The 22,112-nt window shown below is 37.7% G+C and overlaps 1 protein-coding gene across 1 annotated transcript; it reads right to left on the reverse strand.

The window, feature by feature from the left end:
- Positions 1–3,654: 3,654 nt before the first annotated feature.
- Positions 3,655–21,471, reverse strand: LOC127181567 (sodium-dependent neutral amino acid transporter B(0)AT1-like). Its single transcript, XM_051136338.1, has 13 exons — positions 21,267–21,471; positions 19,382–19,522; positions 19,091–19,228; positions 14,009–14,190; positions 10,337–10,447; positions 10,134–10,246; positions 9,918–10,046; positions 7,559–7,715; positions 7,250–7,454; positions 7,019–7,178; positions 6,688–6,850; positions 4,091–4,453; positions 3,655–3,888 (listed from the first exon to the last, which is right to left on the reverse strand). The coding sequence occupies exons 1-13, from the start codon at positions 21,469–21,471 to the stop codon at positions 3,655–3,657; spliced, it is 2,301 nt and encodes a 766-aa protein (XP_050992295.1).
- Positions 21,472–22,112: the final 641 nt, after the last annotated feature.

Genomic DNA, 22,112 nt, shown 5'->3' on the forward strand with positions numbered 1-22,112 from the left:
TTTATAGTATTTAAAAATAAAAACAGCACATAATGTAAAATTTAAATATTTTAAATTAAACAAAAAAACGAATCATGTTAAAAACATGCTAGCAACATGCGAATCATGTTAGTAACTTGCTAATCATGTTATAAACATGCTAGCAACAGGCTAGTTAGGCTATAAACATGCTAACAACATGCTAGTGACATGCTAATCATGTTAAAGACGTGTTAGCAACATGATAATCATGCATAAATCATGCATAGCAACATGTTACAAACCTGCTAATCATAACGTTAAAACATGCTAGTGACAGGTTAATCAGGCTAGAAACTTGCTAGCAACAGGCTAATCGGGTTAGAAACGTTAAAAACATGCTAGTGACATGCTAATCATGTTATAAACATGCTAGTGACCGGTTAATCAGGCTAGAAACTTGCTAGCAACAGGCTAATTGGGTTAGAAATGTTAAAAACATGCCAGTGACATGCTAATCATGTTAAAGACATGTTAGCAACATGATAATCATGCTAGCAACATCTTACACACCTGCTAATCATGCAAAAAAACATGCCAGTGACAGGTTAATCAGGCTAGAAACTTGATAGCAACAGGCTAATCGGGTTAGAAACGTTAAAAACATGCTAGTGACATGTTAATCTTGCTAGAAACTTTTTAATCATGTTAGAAACATGCTAGCAACATGCTAGTAACTTGCTAATCATGTTAAAAACATGCTAGCAGCATGCGAATCATGCTAGTAACTTGTTAATCATGTTAGAAACATGTTAGCAACAGGCTAGTTAGGCTATAAACATGCTAACAACATGCTAGTGACATGCTAATCATGTTAAAGACGTGTTAGCAACATGATAATCATGCATAAATCATGCATAGCAACATGTTACAAACCTGCTAATCATGTTAAAACATGCTAGTGACAGGTTAATCAGGCTAGAAACTTGCTAGCAACAGGCTAATCGGGTTAGAAACGTTAAAAACATGCTAGTGACATGCTAATCATGTTATAAACATGCTAGTGACCGGTTAATCAGGCTAGAAACTTGCTAGCAACAGGCTAATTGGGTTAGAAATGTTAAAAACATGCCAGTGACATGCTAATCATGTTAAAGACATGTTAGCAACATGATAATCATGCTAGCAACATCTTACACACCTGCTAATCATGCAAAAAAACATGCCAGTGACAGGTTAATCAGGCTAGAAACTTGATAGCAACAGGCTAATCGGGTTAGAAACGTTAAAAACATGCTAGTGACATGTTAATCTTGCTAGAAACTTTTTAATCATGTTAGAAACATGCTAGCAACATGCTAGTAACTTCCTAATCATGTTAAAAACATGCTAGCAACATGTTAATCATCCTAGAAACTTGTTAATCATGCTAGAAACATGCTAGCAACAAGCTAGTCAGGCTAGAAACATGCTAACAACATGCTAGTGACTTGCTAATCATGTTAATCATGTTGCTAGCAATACTATTACATGCTATTATATGTCATTTTACATGTTATCCTTAAAAAAAGGAGCTTAATTCCTCAGTGTTTACAGGATTTACGATATTGTCTTCACATGTATTTCTTTTTCATAAATGCTGTCCTCTTCTTTCTTTTCCTTGTCGTTTGAGCAACATTTCCACACAGCTCGGATGATGGCGATTCCTGGGATGCTGAGACTGGGAATGCCGGCAAAGATGACGATGATGCCGCTGATCCAGCTAGGATACGCCACCTCTTTAAGAGTGGGGAAAGTATCCTGTTAAAACAGAGATGAGCTTAGTCTTTATACATACGAGTGCAACAACTCCTCTTTCTAGCGGTGTGAAATGGCTTAGAGCTCATTTAGCTTCTGTTTGTATTCAAGTTTCCGCCATGGGATGGAAAATATATATATATAAAAAAAAAGTCTCTTTCTAACAATTATTTTATCATTTCTGAGTTTCTCACAATTCTGGGGTGCGTTTCCCCGATAACGAAGTCTCTTAGTACAGCAAAGACGGTAATGCTTTCTAGACGTGTTCCCTGAACTATACCCGGTTCCTTAAGGCAGGGGTTTTCAAAATGGGGTCCGTGACGCAAAGCCAGGGGTTCCGAAAAACTATTTGCTATTATAGGCTACCATGTTTTCCAGACTATAACTTGCGTTGTTTATCTTCTGAAACGTGCTGAATCATATTCCAAAATGACTTAATGCTTGATGTCAAATAAGCAAAATGTAAACACTTAAAAGCGGGCACTTAAAGGTTTTTATAAATAATTTTCTCCCGGTAAAATTAGAACCTACTAGAGCCCAATGTGGGACTGTTTTCTTAATCCTGCTCCCGCTAAATTTCTGACTATTACCACCCTCTCCTGCAATAATCTGTCAAATGTAATTTTCGCGCCATCAATATGCAAAACATAAAATCAACAGCTACTATGGCAGAGAAAAGCTGAATTTTGTCTTGAGTTTTCAAAACTGAATCTGTTAAACCATTGCGTTGCAAAATGACTCACTGTATTAAGTGCTTCAATCTGATCGTGCATCGTGAATCAAAGGATTCAGTTACCGATTAGAATGAAACATAACATTATTAGGCCTATAAGGCACTGTAATGTCCTCATACATTTGATGCAAAACTATTATATAGGCTTACATTATAGAATTATTTTATTTCCTTTTATTACACGGCTCCGTGCAATACTCGATTCTGATTGGTCAGTCACACATTCCAAAGTTTGATATTCCCAGATAACAACCGGTAAAAACTAATAACAAAGGCTCATCCGGGTAACTGCCTGCAGTTGCCGCTGTTCACTTACTGAGAACATTTTTTTTTCTTTGTGGAAGCTTTGCATTTGGTTGGCAAATAAAATATTAAAACTCAGTTCAATATTATGTGTTAATTATTTAATTAATTGTGTCATCCTGGTATCTCGGACTCGTTCTCTCGTTTCATACAAATGCAGCTGCTGCCATTTTGCAACGATTGTTTTAGGCTACACAGTAATGGATTATAAGATAACTAACAAACTGGTACGATTTTGAAACAAATCAATATGTTTTATCGCCATAATTATTTATGAAGTGAAATGTTGTGGTATGACTGCACCGTCTTCTTTAAACGTCCCTCAAGTTTGAACTTGTCACTTTCTAGCAACTGCTTTCTTCACGGAAGCTTTGCGTTCAAATAATTCAGCTCAGATCAATGTTTTATGTTTAATTATCTGCTTTTTTGGCAAGTAACCATGTAATAAGATGCTGATAATCCTGTCGGGCGTTATTCTGCGATAGCAACCGGCTGGATGTACATTATCCCTTACATATTTGTGATTTAATAATTTATGAAAACTTGTTTGTAGGTCTATATTCGTTATGAAGAAAATTCATTAAAAGTTAAGACAAAAATGGAATAGCCTGTAGTAGTCTGTAAGTAGTCTATAGTGTGTTTTTTTTCTTAACATATATTAGACTGCAGATCAAAAATAAAAGAATTCTTGATAATCTTTAAAATGGGAGAATCACTGACATAATTTAGGCTATACTTTCTCTGACTGCAGAAAAAACAAAACGATTTAAATTTGCATTGTTAACTTATGAATTAAAAGGAATACATGAAATCACAACAACCCTGGGGATTATTCTGCCCCAGTGACGTGGGTTAGCCACTAACTAGAGATCCAGTCTTTGTGGTGGTTTCCACACTCTAGTCGGATAACGATGAAGAGGAGGCACAGGTGGTGTTTTTACTAGAGTGTCTGTCACAGTCACTGGTGTAGCTGGTGCAGGAGATGTATTCCCAGAAGGACCGCTTACCCGAGGTTCAGTAGAAGGTGGTGTGGGCAAGATTTCTGGTACCACATCCTTACCAAGGTTTGATGTGAGATGCGCGTTGTTGTTGGGCGTCTAAATCACAAGGGGCATCACCGGAGATTGCTGAAGACAATAACTGGTCAACATGTCTCCTCCATGTCTGATTGTCTTTAGTTTCAACAATGTAAGAAACAGGGCCAGTTTGTGCAAGAATGGTTACGGGTACCCATTTTGCTCCCTTTCCATAATTACAAGCAAGTATGCTGTCACCTCTGTTGAAACTTCTAAACTTCACCTTACATCGCCTCTGCACCTGCATTTGCTGTTGTGAAAAGACAATCTGCTTGGTTCCTCTTGGTCTCAGCAGGTCCAGTCTGCTGCGTAGTTGTCGTTTCAGCAGTGCAGTACCTGGGGAGACTTTAGTGACTGCATGTGGCGTGTTCCTGTAAGACAACAGAAAAGTGTTCAATTGCTGGTTTAGGGAACCCTTACCCTGTGATGTCTTTAGAGCCTTCTTCAAAGTCTGGACGAAGCGTTCAGCCAGGCCATTGGTGGATGGGTGATAAGGCACAGATCTGATGCGTTGAATCCCATTCACACACAGGAAAGACTGAAACTCTTCAGACACCAGTTGGGGGCCATTATCACTTACGAGCTGCTGTGGTATCCCAAAATGACTGAACACAGATCTAAGCTCTTCAATGGTTTTCTCAGAAGATGACTGCTATCTCCAGCCGACAATCACCAGAAATATGTGGCTCTCCATTGGCCCTGCAAAGTCGATATGTATTCTTTGCCATGGCTCTTCTGGGAAGAGGGCTGGCATATCTGTGGCATGTTTCTTACATTCTGGCAATCTGGACAACCCCTTGCTTCCTCTTCAATCTCTGCATACTCCTTTAGCCGCTGTTGTGTTGTACTCAAGTTCCTGAGGTGATCCTCATCTTTTCGTGTGATCAACAGGTCATCAAGATAACCACAAGTGATACAGCTGCGCCTGTGTCCGCTTGCATAGGGACGGCCTCCTCATCCAGCAGTGGTGTCACCCAGTAGTCATCAGAATTTGAAGACAAAGACATAACGTGAGAATTCATTTTTTTTTTTATCAGATTCATCCTCATCTTTTCCTATATATTCCACTTGTTGCATCCTCATTAGAGGAACATGTACTGCCTTTGCACAACGCAACTTTACTGTCTGTTCACTGGTATACAGGTGACATTCAGCACACACTGCGCATGTGCAATAGAACAGAGAAGCAGTACGCGGTCTCGTAGGGACAAAATGTGCAACGCTTAAAAAGCAATACACAACAGTGACTTTGGAGCGCATTCTCGAATCATTTGATTCAGATCAGAACTTTGGAATGTGTTTGTGAATCATTTGATTTAGATTGGAAAGAGTGATCTCGACGGCCACTGGACGAGAGAAGTTTGTTTCATTATGGTTTGTGATTGTATTGTATTTTGGGGTTTGTTTATGTGGGAGGGGCAAGTAAATTGTGTGAAGACTTGTGTAGAAAACTCGCAGCAGTACACGTGTGAATTTAATTTAAAAAAATATATATTTTTTTTTTCCACGTTTGTTGTGCCCTTTTACCTTTGATACATGTGTGTCCGAGTGAAGTGATACATGCACTATGAGTGGAGTTTTATGAATTGTGGGTTTTTATAGGTATGCCTTTGATGCATTTTATACTGCTGCTGGATGTTTGATGCCTAGTCAAATTTAAACTTAGTCATGTGTTAATAAAGATATTCCTATTTACTTATTCTGGTTGTTGTTGTTCAGACACCCTATCCTGGACCTAACCATTTTAATGGCAGCAAGACAATTGAACTGTGAGCTTATTTAGCCCAGTGTTATAAAGAAAGAAGATAAACCTCAACAAATATTACAGTTTAGTCATGTATTAAGACTTCACATCTTTCTGTCTGTTTTTAAATCTTAAATCTTTCAGTCTGTTTTTTACCCAACACTGTTCTGGACACAGACACACTCTGTCAGTTTAAATCTAGATTAAAGACCCATCTCTTTAACCTTGCTTACACATAACACATTAACACATTTCTATTATTCAAATCCGTTAAAGGATTGTTAGGCTGCACTAACTAGGTCAACTGGAACCGGGAACACTTCCCATAACACCCGATGTACTCCGTGCATCATCAGAAGAATGGCATCCACGCTAATATTAGTCTGTTTCTTTCTTATGCCGAGGTCACCCTAACCACCAGATCCAGTCCGTATCCAGATCAGATGGTCATTGCAGTCCTCTGGATCCAGTCCGAACCCAGCCCAGACGGTGGATCAGCACCTAGAGACGACCTCTACAGCCCTGAATGTCATCAGAGACCACATCGACGAGATGAGCCCCAGAGACGGATCCCCAGTGAAGACCTGGTCACCTAGACGGCTGTCGGCACAGGACCACGGGACCTGGCGAGTCCTCTGTGTCTGGCCAGAGGAGAACTGGCCCCCCGACTGAGCCTGGTTTCTCCCAAGGCTTTTTCTCCATTTGTCACCGATGGAGTTTTGGTTTCTTGCCGCTGTCGCCTCTGGCTTGCTTAGTTGGGGACACTTTATCTTCACTTTATCTTCACACAATATTGTATTTTATTTTGTTGTATTTGTTGTAACTACCTTTTACCTGAAAATTGATTGTTTACTGTTGCCTTTTGCATTGTTGATGTACTATTTCCTATTTAATACTGTACAGCCGCCTTGTCGCAATTCTGTATTGTTAAAGGCGGTATATAAATAAAGGTGATTTGATTTGATTTAAATTATTATTATATTAGATATTAAATATTTTAGAAATAAGGTGAAAGTAGCAATGCAAAAATGTGTAGGATTTGCATTTTCTAAAGCAAAATATAGTCCCATGCGTACCGATTCAGGGTCCCAGACCCTGTAGGTCAGCTGTTCGCTAACTTTATTGACAAAGTAGAAGATCAGAATGACCAGGAGGATGATGGGACTGAGGAACCGCCATGTGATCTGCCAGAAGATGTTAGGCTTGTGTCCCACCATGAATTGAAGGTCCCTATTAAACCTGGAGAATTAAGAGTAAACAGCTTTACTTATCTTCACAGTGCTCAGAGCAAATGTCTATCCCAACACAAGCTGTTACTTTTTATTGCATTAAATTAGTGCATGAATTAGAACAGGAACTGGGAATGAAATTAAACATAAATAACTTGAATTTCACATTGACTTTTACCTGTCAATCCCATAGACGTAAACCACAGCGATTATCTCGCAGAGGGTGATTACCAGCAGAGGAATTGAGGCGGCATAGCCATCAAACAGAGCCAGCCAGTAGTTACCAGAGGACTGGACAAATACAAGCGCCACCACAAAGGACATAGTGCACATCAGACCTGAAAAACACCACCAGGTCAGCTGATAATCCTCTGCTGTCATTGGAAGCCATTTGTTTTGATCTGTTTACCAGTGAAGAGTTCTTTAGGCCACTTTTTGGGGCGCAGGTTGAGGTCCTGTAGTGATGCCATGACTCCCTCGATGTTCCCGAACATGGTGGACAATCCCAGACAGAAGAGCATGATGAAGAACAGCACTGACCACAGAGGAGAGATGGGCATCTTAGTGATGGCCTCAGTGAACACGATGAAGGCCAGACCGGTTCCCTCCACTCCCTGAAACCAAACGCAGGTCAGCTGTTCATCTGGAGAGCTTTACTCAGATTCTGGAAGATTTTCATTCAACATGGGAGACTAGTAATGTGTGTTTTCTGCAGTACCTCGCTGAGGAGCGTATGCATGTCGCAGGTCTTGAGCTGGAGCTCCTGAAAGGCGGATGGTGCCGTGCTGTTGAGATGCTCAAGAAAACTGTCGTAGTTGCTCTCGGTGATGTTTCCCTCCGGCAGATCGAACACGTTTATCAGTGTCAGGATGTTACTGGCAGAAGTATAGTACAATGAGGTAACGCTACTGTTCAAACATTTGGGGTTGGTAAGAGTTTCTGAAAGAGTCTCTTCTGCAAACAAAGACTGCATTTATTTGATCAAAAATACAGTAAAATTGTGAAATTATTATTATTATTACAAGTTCAAATAGTAGTTTTCTGTGTAAATATATTGTAAAATGTAATTAAGTTGGCTTGAGAAAGCCAAGTTACTGCTTTTTAAGCTTCTTTTTATTCTTCTTCTGAGACTAACATTTCTGACTGCTACTCCTAGAGCTTTAACTCTACAAACTTCAAACTCAGCCCAGATCTTTAGACTGATCTGACAGTGTGTGCTATATCTTTTTTTTTTAACTGATCAGACTTACAGTTTTCCTAAAAATGACAATTAAAACTGGGGAAAAACCCTGTATACTTACATTGACGGAATGTTCAAATGAGCAACACTATTCAACTGTCAAAACTCCAAGAATCCCTTAAGATTCAATCAAACTTCCCTTCTATGTACTATTTCTAATCCTTTCAAGCTAACTTGCTAATCATGTTAACATGTTAGTAACGTGAATCATGTTAGAATCATGTTAGCAACATGTCGGTACGTGCTTATGTTAGAAACATGCTATTAGCATGCTAATCATGTTAGCATCATGCTAGTAACATGTTAATAGCATGCTAATCATGCTAGAAATGTTATCAACATGCTAATCATGCTAGCAACATGTTAATAACATGCTAATCATGCTAGAAACATGTTATCAACATGCTAATCATGTTAGAATCATGCTAGCAACATGTTGGTAACATGCTAACAACATGCTAGTAACTTGTTAATCATGCTATAAACACATGTTAGTAACTTGCTAATCATGCTAGAAACATGTTAGCAACATGTTAATCATGTTAAAAAAACATGCTATCAATATGCTAATCATGCTAGCAACATGTTATCAACATGCTAATCATGTTAGAATCATGCTAGCAACGTGTTGGTAACATACAATCATGCTAGAAACATGCTATCAACATGCTAATCATGTTAGAGCCATGCTAGAAAATGCTAGCAACATGCTAGTAACTTGCTAATCATGTTAAAATGCTATCAACATGTGAGTCATGTTAGCAACATGTTAGTAACTTGTTAATCATGCTAGAAACACATGTTAGTAACTTGCTAATCATGCCAGAAACATGCTAGCAACATGTTATCAACATGCTAATCATGTTAGAATCATGCTAGCAACGTGTTGGTAACATACAATCATGCTAACAACATGCTAGTAACTTGCTAATCATGTTAAAATGCTATCAACATGTGAGTCATGTTAGCAACATGTTAGTAACATGTTAATCATGCTATAAACACATGTTAGTAACTTGCTAATCATGCTAGAAACATGCTAGCAACATGTTAATCATGTTAAAAAAACATGCTATCAACATGCTAATCATGCTAGCAACATGTTAATAACTTGCTAATCATACTAGCGACATACTACAAACTTCCTTATCATTTTAAAACATGCTAGCAGCCTGCTAATCATGCTAGAAACAATCTAGCAATGTGTAAGTAACTTGCTGATCATGCTAGAAACATGTTAACAACATGCTAATGCTAGAAACATGCTAACAACTTGCTAATCAAGCTAAAAACACACAAACAACATGCTAATCATTCTAGAAACATGCGCACAACATGCTATGTTAATCATGCTAACAACATGCTAGTAATGTGTTAATCATGCTAGTAACCTGCTAACAACATGCTACCTGTCTATGTATCTATCTTTAAAACTACTTTAAACTTCAAACTACTTCAAACTGAAAACCTTTAAACTTCCAGCTTGTAAAACGTTTTCTAACTTCATGTTTTAGCTTTCTCAAGCCAACATCAAAGTTTGTCTTGACAACACTTTTTTCTCATCTAGTTTATTTCTGTGATCAAAGCTGAATTCTGTCTACGGTAGTCAACATTTGAAGTGGATCAAAACCTTTCATCAAAGTTGTCCTAAAACCAAAGTTGTCTTAGGACAACTTTGGTGAACTTTTCTGATCCACTTCAAATGTTGACTACTGCAATATGCAGATTTGCTGCTCAACAGACTATTCTGATTATCATCAACGTTGCAAACAATTGTGCTGTCCAGTCTTTTTGTCTAAAGTGTTATAATGTGGTTAATGGGAAGGATGTTCTGTACCTGTCCAGACATGTGTCGTACTTCTCCGTTGCTCTGAAGCCGATGATGGAGTAAATGACGATTGCGGAGTAGACTGACGTCAGACCGTTGATAATGGATATGATGATGGCATCTTGCTCACAGTTATTGCTGATGAAATGTATTTAAAAAGTATGCAGCTGATCATGTCATCATCAGACTCACTAGGTTTTGTAGTTTGTGTTTCAGATGACTTACTGGACCGAGTTGTAGCTGGAGAAGGAGATGAGTCCTCCAGACGCCACAGAGAAGGAGAAGAGCACCTGAGCTCCTGCGTCCAGCCACGTGGTCGGGTTCATCAGCTCATTCACCTTCAACAGGGAAGCAGAAGAGCATCAGAGCTGCTGGAGTTCAGTGAGTTAATACACAAACACACACACAGGGTTCAGCAGCAAACGTACGTCTGGAGTGAAGAGGAACTTAATTCCGTTCACAGATCCTTTCAGCGTCAGAGCTCGAATCAGGAAGATGGTGAGAACCACGTAGGGTATTGTGGATGTGATGTACACGGCCTGAAAAGAACAGGAGATGATGGATTTACAGGATATTGCACTGCATTCGCCTTCATTTCTACAGTGCTGTATACAGTACAGATCAATTCAAAGCAGCTTCACAGAAACAAACAGGAAAATAACAGCCTTAATGCTGTAAAATGTCTCAATTATGAAACAAATTCGATTTCAGTTGTGAAGCAGCTCTACAGAAGAGAATAGAGTCATTTATCAGATCAGTTCTTCAATTGTGAAACAATTCAGTTTTAAACAGGGATCATTTTAATTTACTCTAAAAATAGAAATGTTGCCTTGGAAATGTATATAAATAATTACAGTTAATTATGATTAATTACAATTATTTATATCAGCTGCCAGTAGTAACTGTAGCAGAATGAAATTTCCATCAGTTACTCTGTTCGTCCAGCGAACATTCAGTATCATTTTTATATCAACTCTAAGAAATTATATTTTCTTGGCCACAGAAAATAACTTTCTTAAAGTACTATTGCATTAGAGGGTGTAGCTCGAATCGGAATCGTAAAGGGACATTAATTTACAAGGCAGAATCAGAATCAACACTCATGTCATTTGTACACAAGAGTTTTATTAACGAAGGACCAACACATAACTAATCTAAACAAACAAACACAAAGTCACTCATACATGGGGGAATGGTCAGTGAGAAGCAGTGAGTGAGACAAGAAAATGTAGCTATAAAAAGAGTCAGTTAACCACCTGAGTGAAACCATCAGTGCTGTCTACATCTAACACTAAACCTCTGTTTGTTTAGTTAAGTGTACGATACTTGCATTGCCTTGGTCGTTGAACAAGTGTCCGAATGCAGTCTCGGGTGAAAGTCTTGATGGTTTGGAGCAGTGGTGGTTTTGGAATCACGATCACGTTTTTCCAGGTCTGAAGAGTGATGAACTCCAAAGATGTTCTGACTCGATGGTGACTGGGAGTTTCTTCCCATGTGAAAAGTGAAGAAGAACCAAGAGCTGAGAGGGACCCAGCTGAAGTCCTGTGATCTTTGGGGAATAGAAAGACGAGGCTGCAAGGCCTGGCGCAACTTAGAGAAGTCGAGTTCTAGCTCATCCTCCTCATCCTCTTAGGTTCTAAAAGAACCAATGACTGGCTGAGGCGAGTCACTCATGTGAGACGAGTGAAGAAACTAAAAGTGCCCGCCGGGCTTGCCCTGTGCTGACTCGGGCTCCCTGTAAGTCCTTCCACACGGGCAGCGATTGGAAGATTTTGCAGAAGAGAGTGGGGGAAAGAGAGAGAGAAGAAGCTCGTTGGATGCATTTAAGGTCTCTGGAGGCTACACCTCCAAGAGGTCCAAGAGCCAATGGTGACTTTCATTTTGGAGGGAAAGTTTACGACTCTTTGTCTGTGAGCATTGTATTTTTCATATGTAATTCGATTGGGTGTTGATGCAAATCTACTAAGGATTTTTAAAACACTAATATGTTGCAGAGGTATCAACATGTAATATACACCATCATTTAGATCAGTGGTTCTCACCCGGTGGGGGCGCGAGTAGGCTACAGGATGGGAGCAAAAAAAACAGAAAAAAAAAAAAATGCAAATTCGTGATCTTTGTTTGGATTCATCGGATCTATTTTCGCTGCTAAAATAGACCAAAACAGTCATTATTTCATCAAAAATATAAGTGACTTAATATTATTAACTTGTTTGTTGAACTGTCATATGAAATCAGTGTCACATTTTCAATCGTGAGGTGAAATTAAGTGATGGTCAATTGTCAGCTCTCTTGGTCGTCAGGTCGTGTGATGTATGTTGCTGAACTGTATTCAAATGTTATAAATATAAAAACACCACATTTTGAAATTTAACTGCAGTATGTCAGTTTAGTTTATTTGTGTGTGCTGCGCTCATAGACTTTAGAAAACGGCGCTCATTTGTTTGATCAGTGATGCGCGGGTTGATCCAAAATGAGCGGGTGCTTGCGGTCACCCGCGGTTACCCGCAGTTACGAGTCATCCAAAAATATTTTTAATGATATTCGGGTCGCGGCGGTCGGGTCGTTTGAAATAAAGATTCCAATTAAACCTTTGTAATTTATAGGAAATATTCAAGCAATAATATATAAATTATCTCATGTATATCCTTGTTTAAAACCAGGGATTAAAAACGAATTCCAAGTAAAAACGGTATTTTTCTTTACATTTCCAGAGAGCGAAACGAACGAAATTAAACATTACTTAATAAATTCAAGGCATAATTTCCTTATTCATTTGATACAACTATTATAGCTATACAACTAATATATAAAAAATAATATTATTTTGTCATATTCGTGATTCCTGAATTTATATATGAAAACTTCGTTTTGAAGTGCATTCGTTAAGTTTGTATAAGAAAATTCTTTAGCCTATTGAGTTGATTTAATATTCTTGATAATTTTTAGAAGAAGTTAAAAGTTAAGAAAAAAGGAATTAGCTTGTAATCTATATATTTAGGGCTATAGGCTAATATTTTTCTTAACTTTTATTACACTGTAGATCGAAATAAAATAATTCTTGATCATACTTAACATCGGAGAATCACTGATATAATTTAGAGTACTTCGAAAACGAAACTATTTAAATCTGTATAAAGGAAAGACAAAATAAATCACAACAAGAACAATCTGCAATGAACCAGCTTTGGGGGGGCCCAGCTTGCAAAAGGTTGAGAACCCCTGATTTAGATCATCAAAATACGAATTCAAAGAGACCAAACATGGCATAGGTAAGTTATACTACACTAGAGAGCTATCATAACAAATGCATACAACAGAATACAATGAAAAGCACAAAAATTGAATCCCGGCTCAAGGACCTTTCCCGATCCCGCCCCCTTCTCTCTCTCCCACTTCGCTTCCTGTCCTGTATGATTTGTCCTATCATAATAAAGGCAAAAAGGCCAAAAACAAATCTTAAAATAAATAAATAAATAAATTACATCTAAACAGGAATTTATTCAGATCAAGTTCAATTCTAAAAATAAAAAATCAATTTTAGCTGTAAACCCAGTTAACAGGAAACATTTGTAGAATGTTCTTATAACATTATACATATCTGATATTGGTTCTCATCTCACTGTTGAGAGAGAACTTTCTTAGGCCGTTCACACAGAACGTGTTTTTACATTCCAGTGTGCTACTTTTGCATTGTTTTTCTAGCTAAACACGTGCTTACATGACCGATGTGCTCACGTCACATTTTTTGCAGTGGCAGCCGTTTTTTCAAGGTGCTGTGTTAGGTTAAAAGAATTTCAACTTATATGCAACGCTGCTCATCAATGTCAGTTCCAAAACAGTGGACCAATCAGAAGACCCCGGAGGCGGGGCAAGCATTGCCAGCTTTTGTTTACAGTAGCAAGTTGTTGTATTTGACGGCAACATGCTGGAGGCGCTCTGTGCTGCGCCTTTTTAAAAACCTTTTCTGAGTGCTGCGTCTTACGTTTTTGGACACGAAGAGACGTTCAGTATGAACGGCCCTTTGGAACAGTGTTATTGGAGTGTAAATATTAATGAATCTGAAATGTGTTTTGTGTTGTAGGTGCGTTTGTTGTTACCTTCCCGGTGGTCTCGATGCCTCTGATGCAGCAGATGTACAAGACTGTCCAGGCGCAGAGCAGACAGAGCACCAGCCACCACTGCAGACCGCCCGAGTCCTCGATCGCCGTCGAGCTGTTCAGAGTCTCTCTGTACCAGAAATAATCCACCGGAGAACTGCGTTCGCATTCTGGCTCCAGACCTGCACCAAAGACATTCATCATCATCACATCCATCTGTTCTTATTTGATATGTAAGGTTTGTTAAAGGAGTCATCGGATGCAAAGTTCACTTTTACATGTTGTTTGAACATAAATGTATGTTGGTAGTTTGTGTACACATCTACCTTATAATGACAAAAATCCACCCAGTGGTGTTTAATCCTTTTAAATAATTTCCCCTTTTTCAAATCAAGCCATTTTTAGCTTCTTGTTTGTGTGATGACACACCAACAGAGGCTGCTCTCATGAGTTTGATTGACACTGGCATCTTACCTTAGACCTGCCCTGAATGAGCAGTAACAGTCCAATCACCATTGTTTTAAAGGTAAAGTCCACTTCCGAAAACAAAAATTCACATATAATGTACTCACCCCCTTGTCATCCAAAATGTTCATGTCTTTCTTTCTTCAGTCGTAAAGAAATTGTTTTTTGAGGAAAATATTTCAGGATTTTTCTCTATTTTTCTATAATGGACTAGTATGGTTCCCCCTTAAACAAAAAAGGTAAAGCGATACAGGACAATTTTGAAGTTGAGGGAGAACATGAGATGGGAGTTTTTCGACATGCCCTAACTGTCATGAACCAGGAAAAAACAGTTTAGGCAGAGTTTGACAAGATGAGCATTTGGCATTAAAAAGTATATAAATTGTATTATTTTAATGAAAATAACCAATTGTTTCGGTAGATAAGACCCTTCTTTCTCAGCTGGGATCGTTTACAACCACATTTGGGATAGTTTGAAGCCGCATTTCAACTGCATTTTGAAAGTTCAAAATCGGGGCACCATATCAGTCCATTATATGGAAAAAAATGCTGATATGTTTTCCTCAAAAAACACAATTTCTTTACAGCTGAAGAAAGAAAGACATGAACATCTTGGATGACAAGGGTGTGAGTACACTATATGTAAATCTTTGTTTTGGAAGTGGACTTCTCCTTTAAAGCTGGAGCAGGGACGTAGACAAGAATGGTTCCTAAGCGATTGAGGTGTTGTGTTGTTGGATGTAATAATGAACATAGTGGTCGTCATTTACTCCTGACAATCTAATACATATATCCATCTATGTTTGTGCGAATCATTTGTAATCCAGCTTCACTTACAGTAGAAGTGATTATAAGTTTTTTTTTTTTTATAAATCCTTGCAGTCTCCTTTCCTACTAACGTGCTAATTAGCAAGTTTAGCGGCTTAAAGCATCTAAATGCAGCTAAAGTAAACGGAGCATGGCTCGTCACTCCACTGAAGAGAAGGGCGGGGTGAGCAGAGCTCATTTGCATTTAAAGGAACATGCAGTAGAATGGGCTGATTTTTGCAGAGCTGATTTTGACATGGTAAAAAGGTGTTTTTTTTTTTTTTTTACACTACCATTGAGAAATTGTAACCAAAGTATGTTATAGACTTTTCATTAAGACCCTAAAGAATCATATCAACTTGTGGAAAATGGGCATCCGACCCCTTTAAACTGAAATGTGCAATGATGCATTGCTGCCACACACATATTATTTTTCCCACTCAGTTATGTCATAATAACGAGATGTTATGTTGTTTTAACTACATCTTTTCTCGTGGTAACAAGATGTTTTCTTGTTAAAATGGCATTTCTCAAAAAAAAAGAAATATGTCATCAAAATGACAATTATCTCATTAAAATGACATAATTATCTTGTACAAAATACATAATTATCTTTTAAACCTTAATTATATCTGTTAAAACGATGTATTTTTCCTCGTAATAACGACATGTCATAAAACCGATATGTTTTTCCCCATTTTAGAAGATATTACTGTGTTATAAGGAGAGAATTATTTGTGTTGCATGATGTATATATTTCATATATTTATGCATGCATTCACTTTGAACTGTTTTTTGCTTTTGTGTGGATTGCTGCATATTTTTATTTTTTTTTTTTTTTTTTTTTTTGTAAGCAGTATTTGGCGCACGCCTATTTAAACTAATTGAACTAACAATGAGAGATGGATGATGGATTAGAGCTGGAAATGTTCCCCTATAAAAGAGCAGCTGCGACTAGGACACGAGAGGGTTAAGGTTTGGACATACTGGGCTAAATGGAACACTGAGTCAAAAGATATGTGTTATAATACATTGTTCCAATATCTTAGAGAAATCAATTTAAGTGGAAGGATATAGTTTTATTTCAACAATATATATACCAGATGGTGGCAGTAATGCACCAAAAAGTTGTTTGCCAACCGCTAATAAACTCAATAGAAGTAGACGACTTGATGCACCTGCGCCGGCCTCTTCTGTAGTGAGTGATATTTCCCCATAATAAGAATTAGTCGTCCTGCAATAATAACGATAAAATCTAGTTGTTGACATATTTCTGTGTACGGCAGTGCTGAGTGATGTTGAAACTAGTATATCGCAAAATGAGGAGCTCCAATCTGGGACTGGTTTGGTCAAAACTGTGCAGTGTGACAAAAATCGCCCTGAGCCTTGACATTAAAAGTACTAGTAGCATGTGTGCTATGCAGTTTTGAATGCGTATAAGCCGGTTTACAAACATGTTGTCCAAAAAAAATCTAATTTATTGGCATGCTTTTTCTCCAAATTAACTTCATAATATAGTCTAATGTTTGAAATAACCTTTTGTGATCAGTCATGGTTTCATATCACAGAATGAAATCATACTATTTTATAAAATTATAAAGGCTACGTCGATTAGCGTTGCATTATAAAGTTACTTTATCCTTATAAACATACCCAAGATTGCTTAACGAATACAGACAAACCACACGTTGTCGCAATTGTATGTTTATTGTCTTAAAGTTTCCTCAGTTAATGTTTCTCGTTTTGAATTTTTTGTGATACATTTTTAAGCCCATATCGCCCATCCTTAATTGCAGTGCTTGAGTTTTTGTTGGGTGTTGTTTTCCCACTGTTCCATCCCCTGACAACGAATCTATTTTAATAGAAGTTCCTGGGGTCTTAGTTTATACTCAAGGTGGCGTAGTCAGTTGAGAAGTTTTTATTAATTTAATTTGATGTCATCTTCCGCTGACATAATTTTGGCATAGTCGGCAGGGTGATACCAGTGTTTCCTGGTGCCCCTTGGTTACCCAAATTCATGGGTGCAGAGAGTGGAAGGAACAAAGGGCTTCTAGAAGCCCAAGAAGTCCAAGAAACCTGTGATACTGCGAGAACCACCAACTCTCCTGGTTCATGTTTTCCCAAAGATCTGATTTGACTACACAGTAGTGCCAAGATCTGGATGCACTCCTGAAAAACATGTCTAATGTTTTTCCTGAAAATGAGGATGATGTGGGATACACAGAAGTAGAGCAGCATAGGATTCACACTGGAGATGTTCCTCCCATCCTTGAGAGATTTCAACCATTACATCCACTGATGTATTAAAAAATGAAGACCTTTGTTGTCTAGGGGTTATTTCTGGGAGTGCTAGCCCATGGGCAGCCCCAGTGGTGATGGTGAAGAAAAAGAATGGGAGTTGGTGATTTTGTGTCCATTATAGGCAATTGAACTGTATCACCCACAAAGATGCCTTATTTTTTCCTAGAATTGAAGAGACTCTGACCACCTTGAAGAGGGCCGAGTTTTTCTGCACCTTGGAACTGGCAAGTGGCTTTTGGCAGGTGGGTGTTCACACCGAGGATCATCCTAAAACTGATTTCGCTACACCCCTTGGGCTATATGAATTTCAGCGTATGCCGTTTGGACTGTGCAATGATCCAGCCACCTTCCAGAGGTTAATGCAGCGTTGCCTGAGTGGCTATATAACTGATTTTTCATTGGTGTATTTGGACGACATTATTGTATATTCAGTTGACTTTTCTCACAGGCTAAAACCTTAGGAATCAGTCTGTAGGTGGGTGGAGGGCAGAAACTGCATTTTGACCAATAGGAAGTTCTGTCCTTCTTTGTACAAAGGTCTTCTTTTTGCCCAATTGATTTAGATCTAGCGGTGGGCCTGCTAGTATTTCGTCAACCACCCTTAGAGGAGTGAACGAGTCTACAATTGGATTGGATGATTTTTATTAAATAAATGACTTATATTGGCTGATTCTTATTTTTAGGACATCTTAGTTCTACTGAATAGATTGATAATTTTTCTGGAAATTAAGTGCTGTGCAATTAGTATGTTGGATGCCGAAAGTTTTTTTCATCTTAAATAATCTTTATTTATTTTTTAGAAAAAAAATAGAAGTTAAAATAGAAGTTAAGTACGATCTCTCATTAAAGTCTCATTATGTAATCGTTTATTTTATTAACATTTCTAATTTTAACATTTATGTAATATTTAGATTTTATTTTATCAACATTTCTCACTTTTTTATCTCCATCTAATACTTTTTTTTCAGCATTTTTTTTTATTTTTTACATTTACGTTAAAGTTCTTAATCTGATATTTTTATTTCAGCTTTACTTCATTAAAGCCTTTATACATAATGTATTGGAAACATTTTTAAAGCATTGTGTCTTGTAATTTACCTTGTAAGGCATTGTATGATCTCATGAATAATTGCAACCACACTTATAATACATTATAATACTAATCTATTCATTGTTGCTCCTTAAAAAGTATAATGCACATGAAAAACAACCGATTACAGATGTGACAAGAAATCTGAAAATTTAATAATGCATTTTAACCTCTTATACAATTATTTATTATAAGATATAATGCATTGCAGCATTCTAAGCCAAGGTCATGGGGTTGATTCCCAGGGAAAGTGAGAACTAATGAAAATGTATACCTTGAATGCAACTTTGGATAAATGTACAAATGTATAAATATAAATAGCTTTATAATGCATTATGTATAAAGGCTTTAACTGAATGATTTGAAGTGAATGATTTGGTTACCAGTAATGCTAATGTTGATGTGAGCTGCAGGTTTACCTGTCCTGTTGGCGTTAACAGGACACTGACTCCATGGCAGCGGATCCTGCAGTGAGTTGAAGAGGTACCACATGACCCAGGCCATGATGGTGTTGTAGTACGTTCCCACGATGAAGGATGCCAGCATGGCCGCGATGCCTGAGAAAACACAAAGCGTGATGCTTTAAAAACAGAAGCAGCATTTCCCAGCAGAGGCCAGCTGAAGTGATTCCTGCAGTGGGTCTTTCAGGAGTCAAGGTCGTTTCCCATACGTTTATCAGTCAGTCTCGCGTTTATGAGTCTGTGACTCACCCACTCCGGTCAGATACGGGTTGATGGATCTCCAGACGCCGACGCTGCCCTTCCTCAGTCTCTGACCAATGGCAAACTCCAGATGCAGCAGCGGGATTCCCTCCAGAACCAGGAGAATCAAGAATGGAATCATAAACGCTCCTAAAACCAAACAGAAGGTACAGCAAACATACTAATATTAGAGTGGATTATGCTGATGTCAGCTGTAAAACTGTGTGCTTCTTACATCTTGCATCTTACAGTAGAGGAACATTTTATTAGTTAGTTAAATTCATGCATTTAGCAGCGATTCTATCCAAAGCAACTAACAATGGAGAAACATGTTAGTTAGTTAGTTAGTTAGTTAGTTGAACAATGGAGGAACATTTTAGTTAGTTACATTCATTCATTCAGCAGACACTTCTATTTATAGCAACTGACAATGGAGGGTCATTTTAGTTAGTTAGTTAGTCACATTCATGCATGTAGCAGACACTTCTATCCAAAGCAACTTACAAAGGATGAACATTTTAGTTAGTTAGTTAGTTACATTCATGCATTTAGCAGACATTTCTATCCCAAACAACTTACACAGGCGAAACATTTTATTTATTGATTTATTTAGTTATTTATTTACATTCATGCATTTAGCAGACACTTCTATCCAAAGCAACTTCCAATGGAGGAACATTTTAGTTGGTTAGTTAGTTAGTTACATTCATGCATTTAGCAGACACTTTCATCCAAAGCAACTTACAATGACGTGGTAACACGTATCTTGAAGGGGTGTTGCATAAGACTGACATAACATCTTCATAATCGTGACATGACACATGTCATGAATATGAAGGAGGTTTAATGCATCTTTATGACAACTGTCATTAAGTGTCATTCACTCAGCTAATTCGCTCATATAATTTTTAATGCAAAGATGATTGTTTATCATTGTTTGAGATGCCTTAGTTATGACAACTTGACATTACCAAGTCAATGTTACTACATGACAGTTATAAACATTATATATAATATATGTATGTACTATATGACAACATTTGTACAGAAACATATGAAAGTGAACTAATAATTTGTTGTAAGGAAATGAAATGATACAAAATGGAAAAAATATAAGAAATAAAAATGCATGTGCACCTGTTGGGCAATTATTTGTTATCAAGCCAGATAAGAAGGATCAGTCTGTTAACTGTCCAAGAGAACTGGATTCTAGTGATTGAAAAAGAAAATAAAATATGAAATATGAAATGAAAAATGTTCATGATGCTTTTATAAGATAATTTGACAGAGTATTAACACTTAATAACAATTTAATGTCAGATTCAACTGAAAAAAGTGGTCAGAAAAATATTCATGACAATTATAGTAGTTTATTAAGTTTGATAATGAATCTGCTGTGTCATTTTATGACAGATTTATGAAAGGTTATGTTGTTTTGGAAATGTCAAGTTGTCATGATAAAGACACTGACAGGTTATGATGTATTGGTTTATGTCAAGTTGTTATAACAAAAGCACCTCAAACAATTGCATTAAAAATGAAATAAATGAGCGAATGACACTTAATGACAGTTATCATAAACATGCATAAAACCTCCTTCATATGATGTGTCATGTCACGATTATGAAGATGTCATGTCAGTCTTATACACACCCCTACAAGTAAAGTGTTGCCATTTATTTACATTCATGCATTTTAGCAGACACTTTTATCCAAAGCAACTTACAATGACAAAACTTTTTATTTATTAATTTATTAATTTATTGATTTATTTAATTATTTATTTACATTCATGCATTTAGCAGACACTTCTATCAATGAAGAAACATTTTATTTATTTAATCACAACACACCAACACATTCTGACTGTGATTTCTCCTGTGATCAGCCTCACCTCCTCCGTGGCTCTGGCAGAGATACGGGAACCTCCAGACGTTCCCCAGCCCCACACAGAAGCCCACACAGGTCAGCATGTACTGGGTTTTGTTGTCCCACTGCGGCCGCTCTCCGGCCTCCTCCACCTCCAGCTTCTCCAGCTCGGCGTGAGACGGGACCCGATCATCCAGACCCGGGTTCGGGAGCTTCAGCTTCAGCCACATGTCGTCGTCTGGCAAGTACGTCCTTCAAGACTGAGCTCCTCAAGGAAGTGCTGGAGATTGTGTGAGATGTGCTAGTAGCAGGGATCTCTTTATTAAGACCTTTAGCACGTGCTCCTCCATCCCGGGATGTTTGAATTGTTTTATCAGCAAGATAAAGGCTGGATGAAAGATGAAGCTCTGCTCACGCTGGTTAATGTGTAATGTTCACTCACACCTGTCAGATGCTGAAAAATTAATACTGTAAATAGCTTTCAGTGATTCTGTTTTAGTGTTATTCAGAGTGCTTTAAATGAGCTTTTATTTTTTCAGTTTTGGTTTTAGTAATTTTGTTGTGTTTTTGTAATTTTTACTTCATTTTTTTTTTTATTTTAGTGCATCAACTGAAAGTAAACAAAAAGAGAAAATAAGAAATGTTAGCAACTAGCTAAGGAAACATTATATTAGAGGTGCACTGATACTGAATTTCTCTGCCGATACCGATAGCCAATTTTTCTGAATGATATCGGCAATACCGATAGTTTGGTTTTCTTAAGGAAAAAAATCTGTCCTAACGATGCCATTAACTACAAAGGGGACCCTATCATTTGCAGGGCTCTAGACTGCGACAGTTGCTGGGGAATGTGCAAGTTCAAATTTGACGT

The sequence above is a fragment of the Labeo rohita genome, chromosome 19 (assembly GCF_022985175.1).
Source record: "Labeo rohita strain BAU-BD-2019 chromosome 19, IGBB_LRoh.1.0, whole genome shotgun sequence".
Classification (NCBI taxonomy): domain Eukaryota; kingdom Metazoa; phylum Chordata; class Actinopteri; order Cypriniformes; family Cyprinidae; genus Labeo; species Labeo rohita.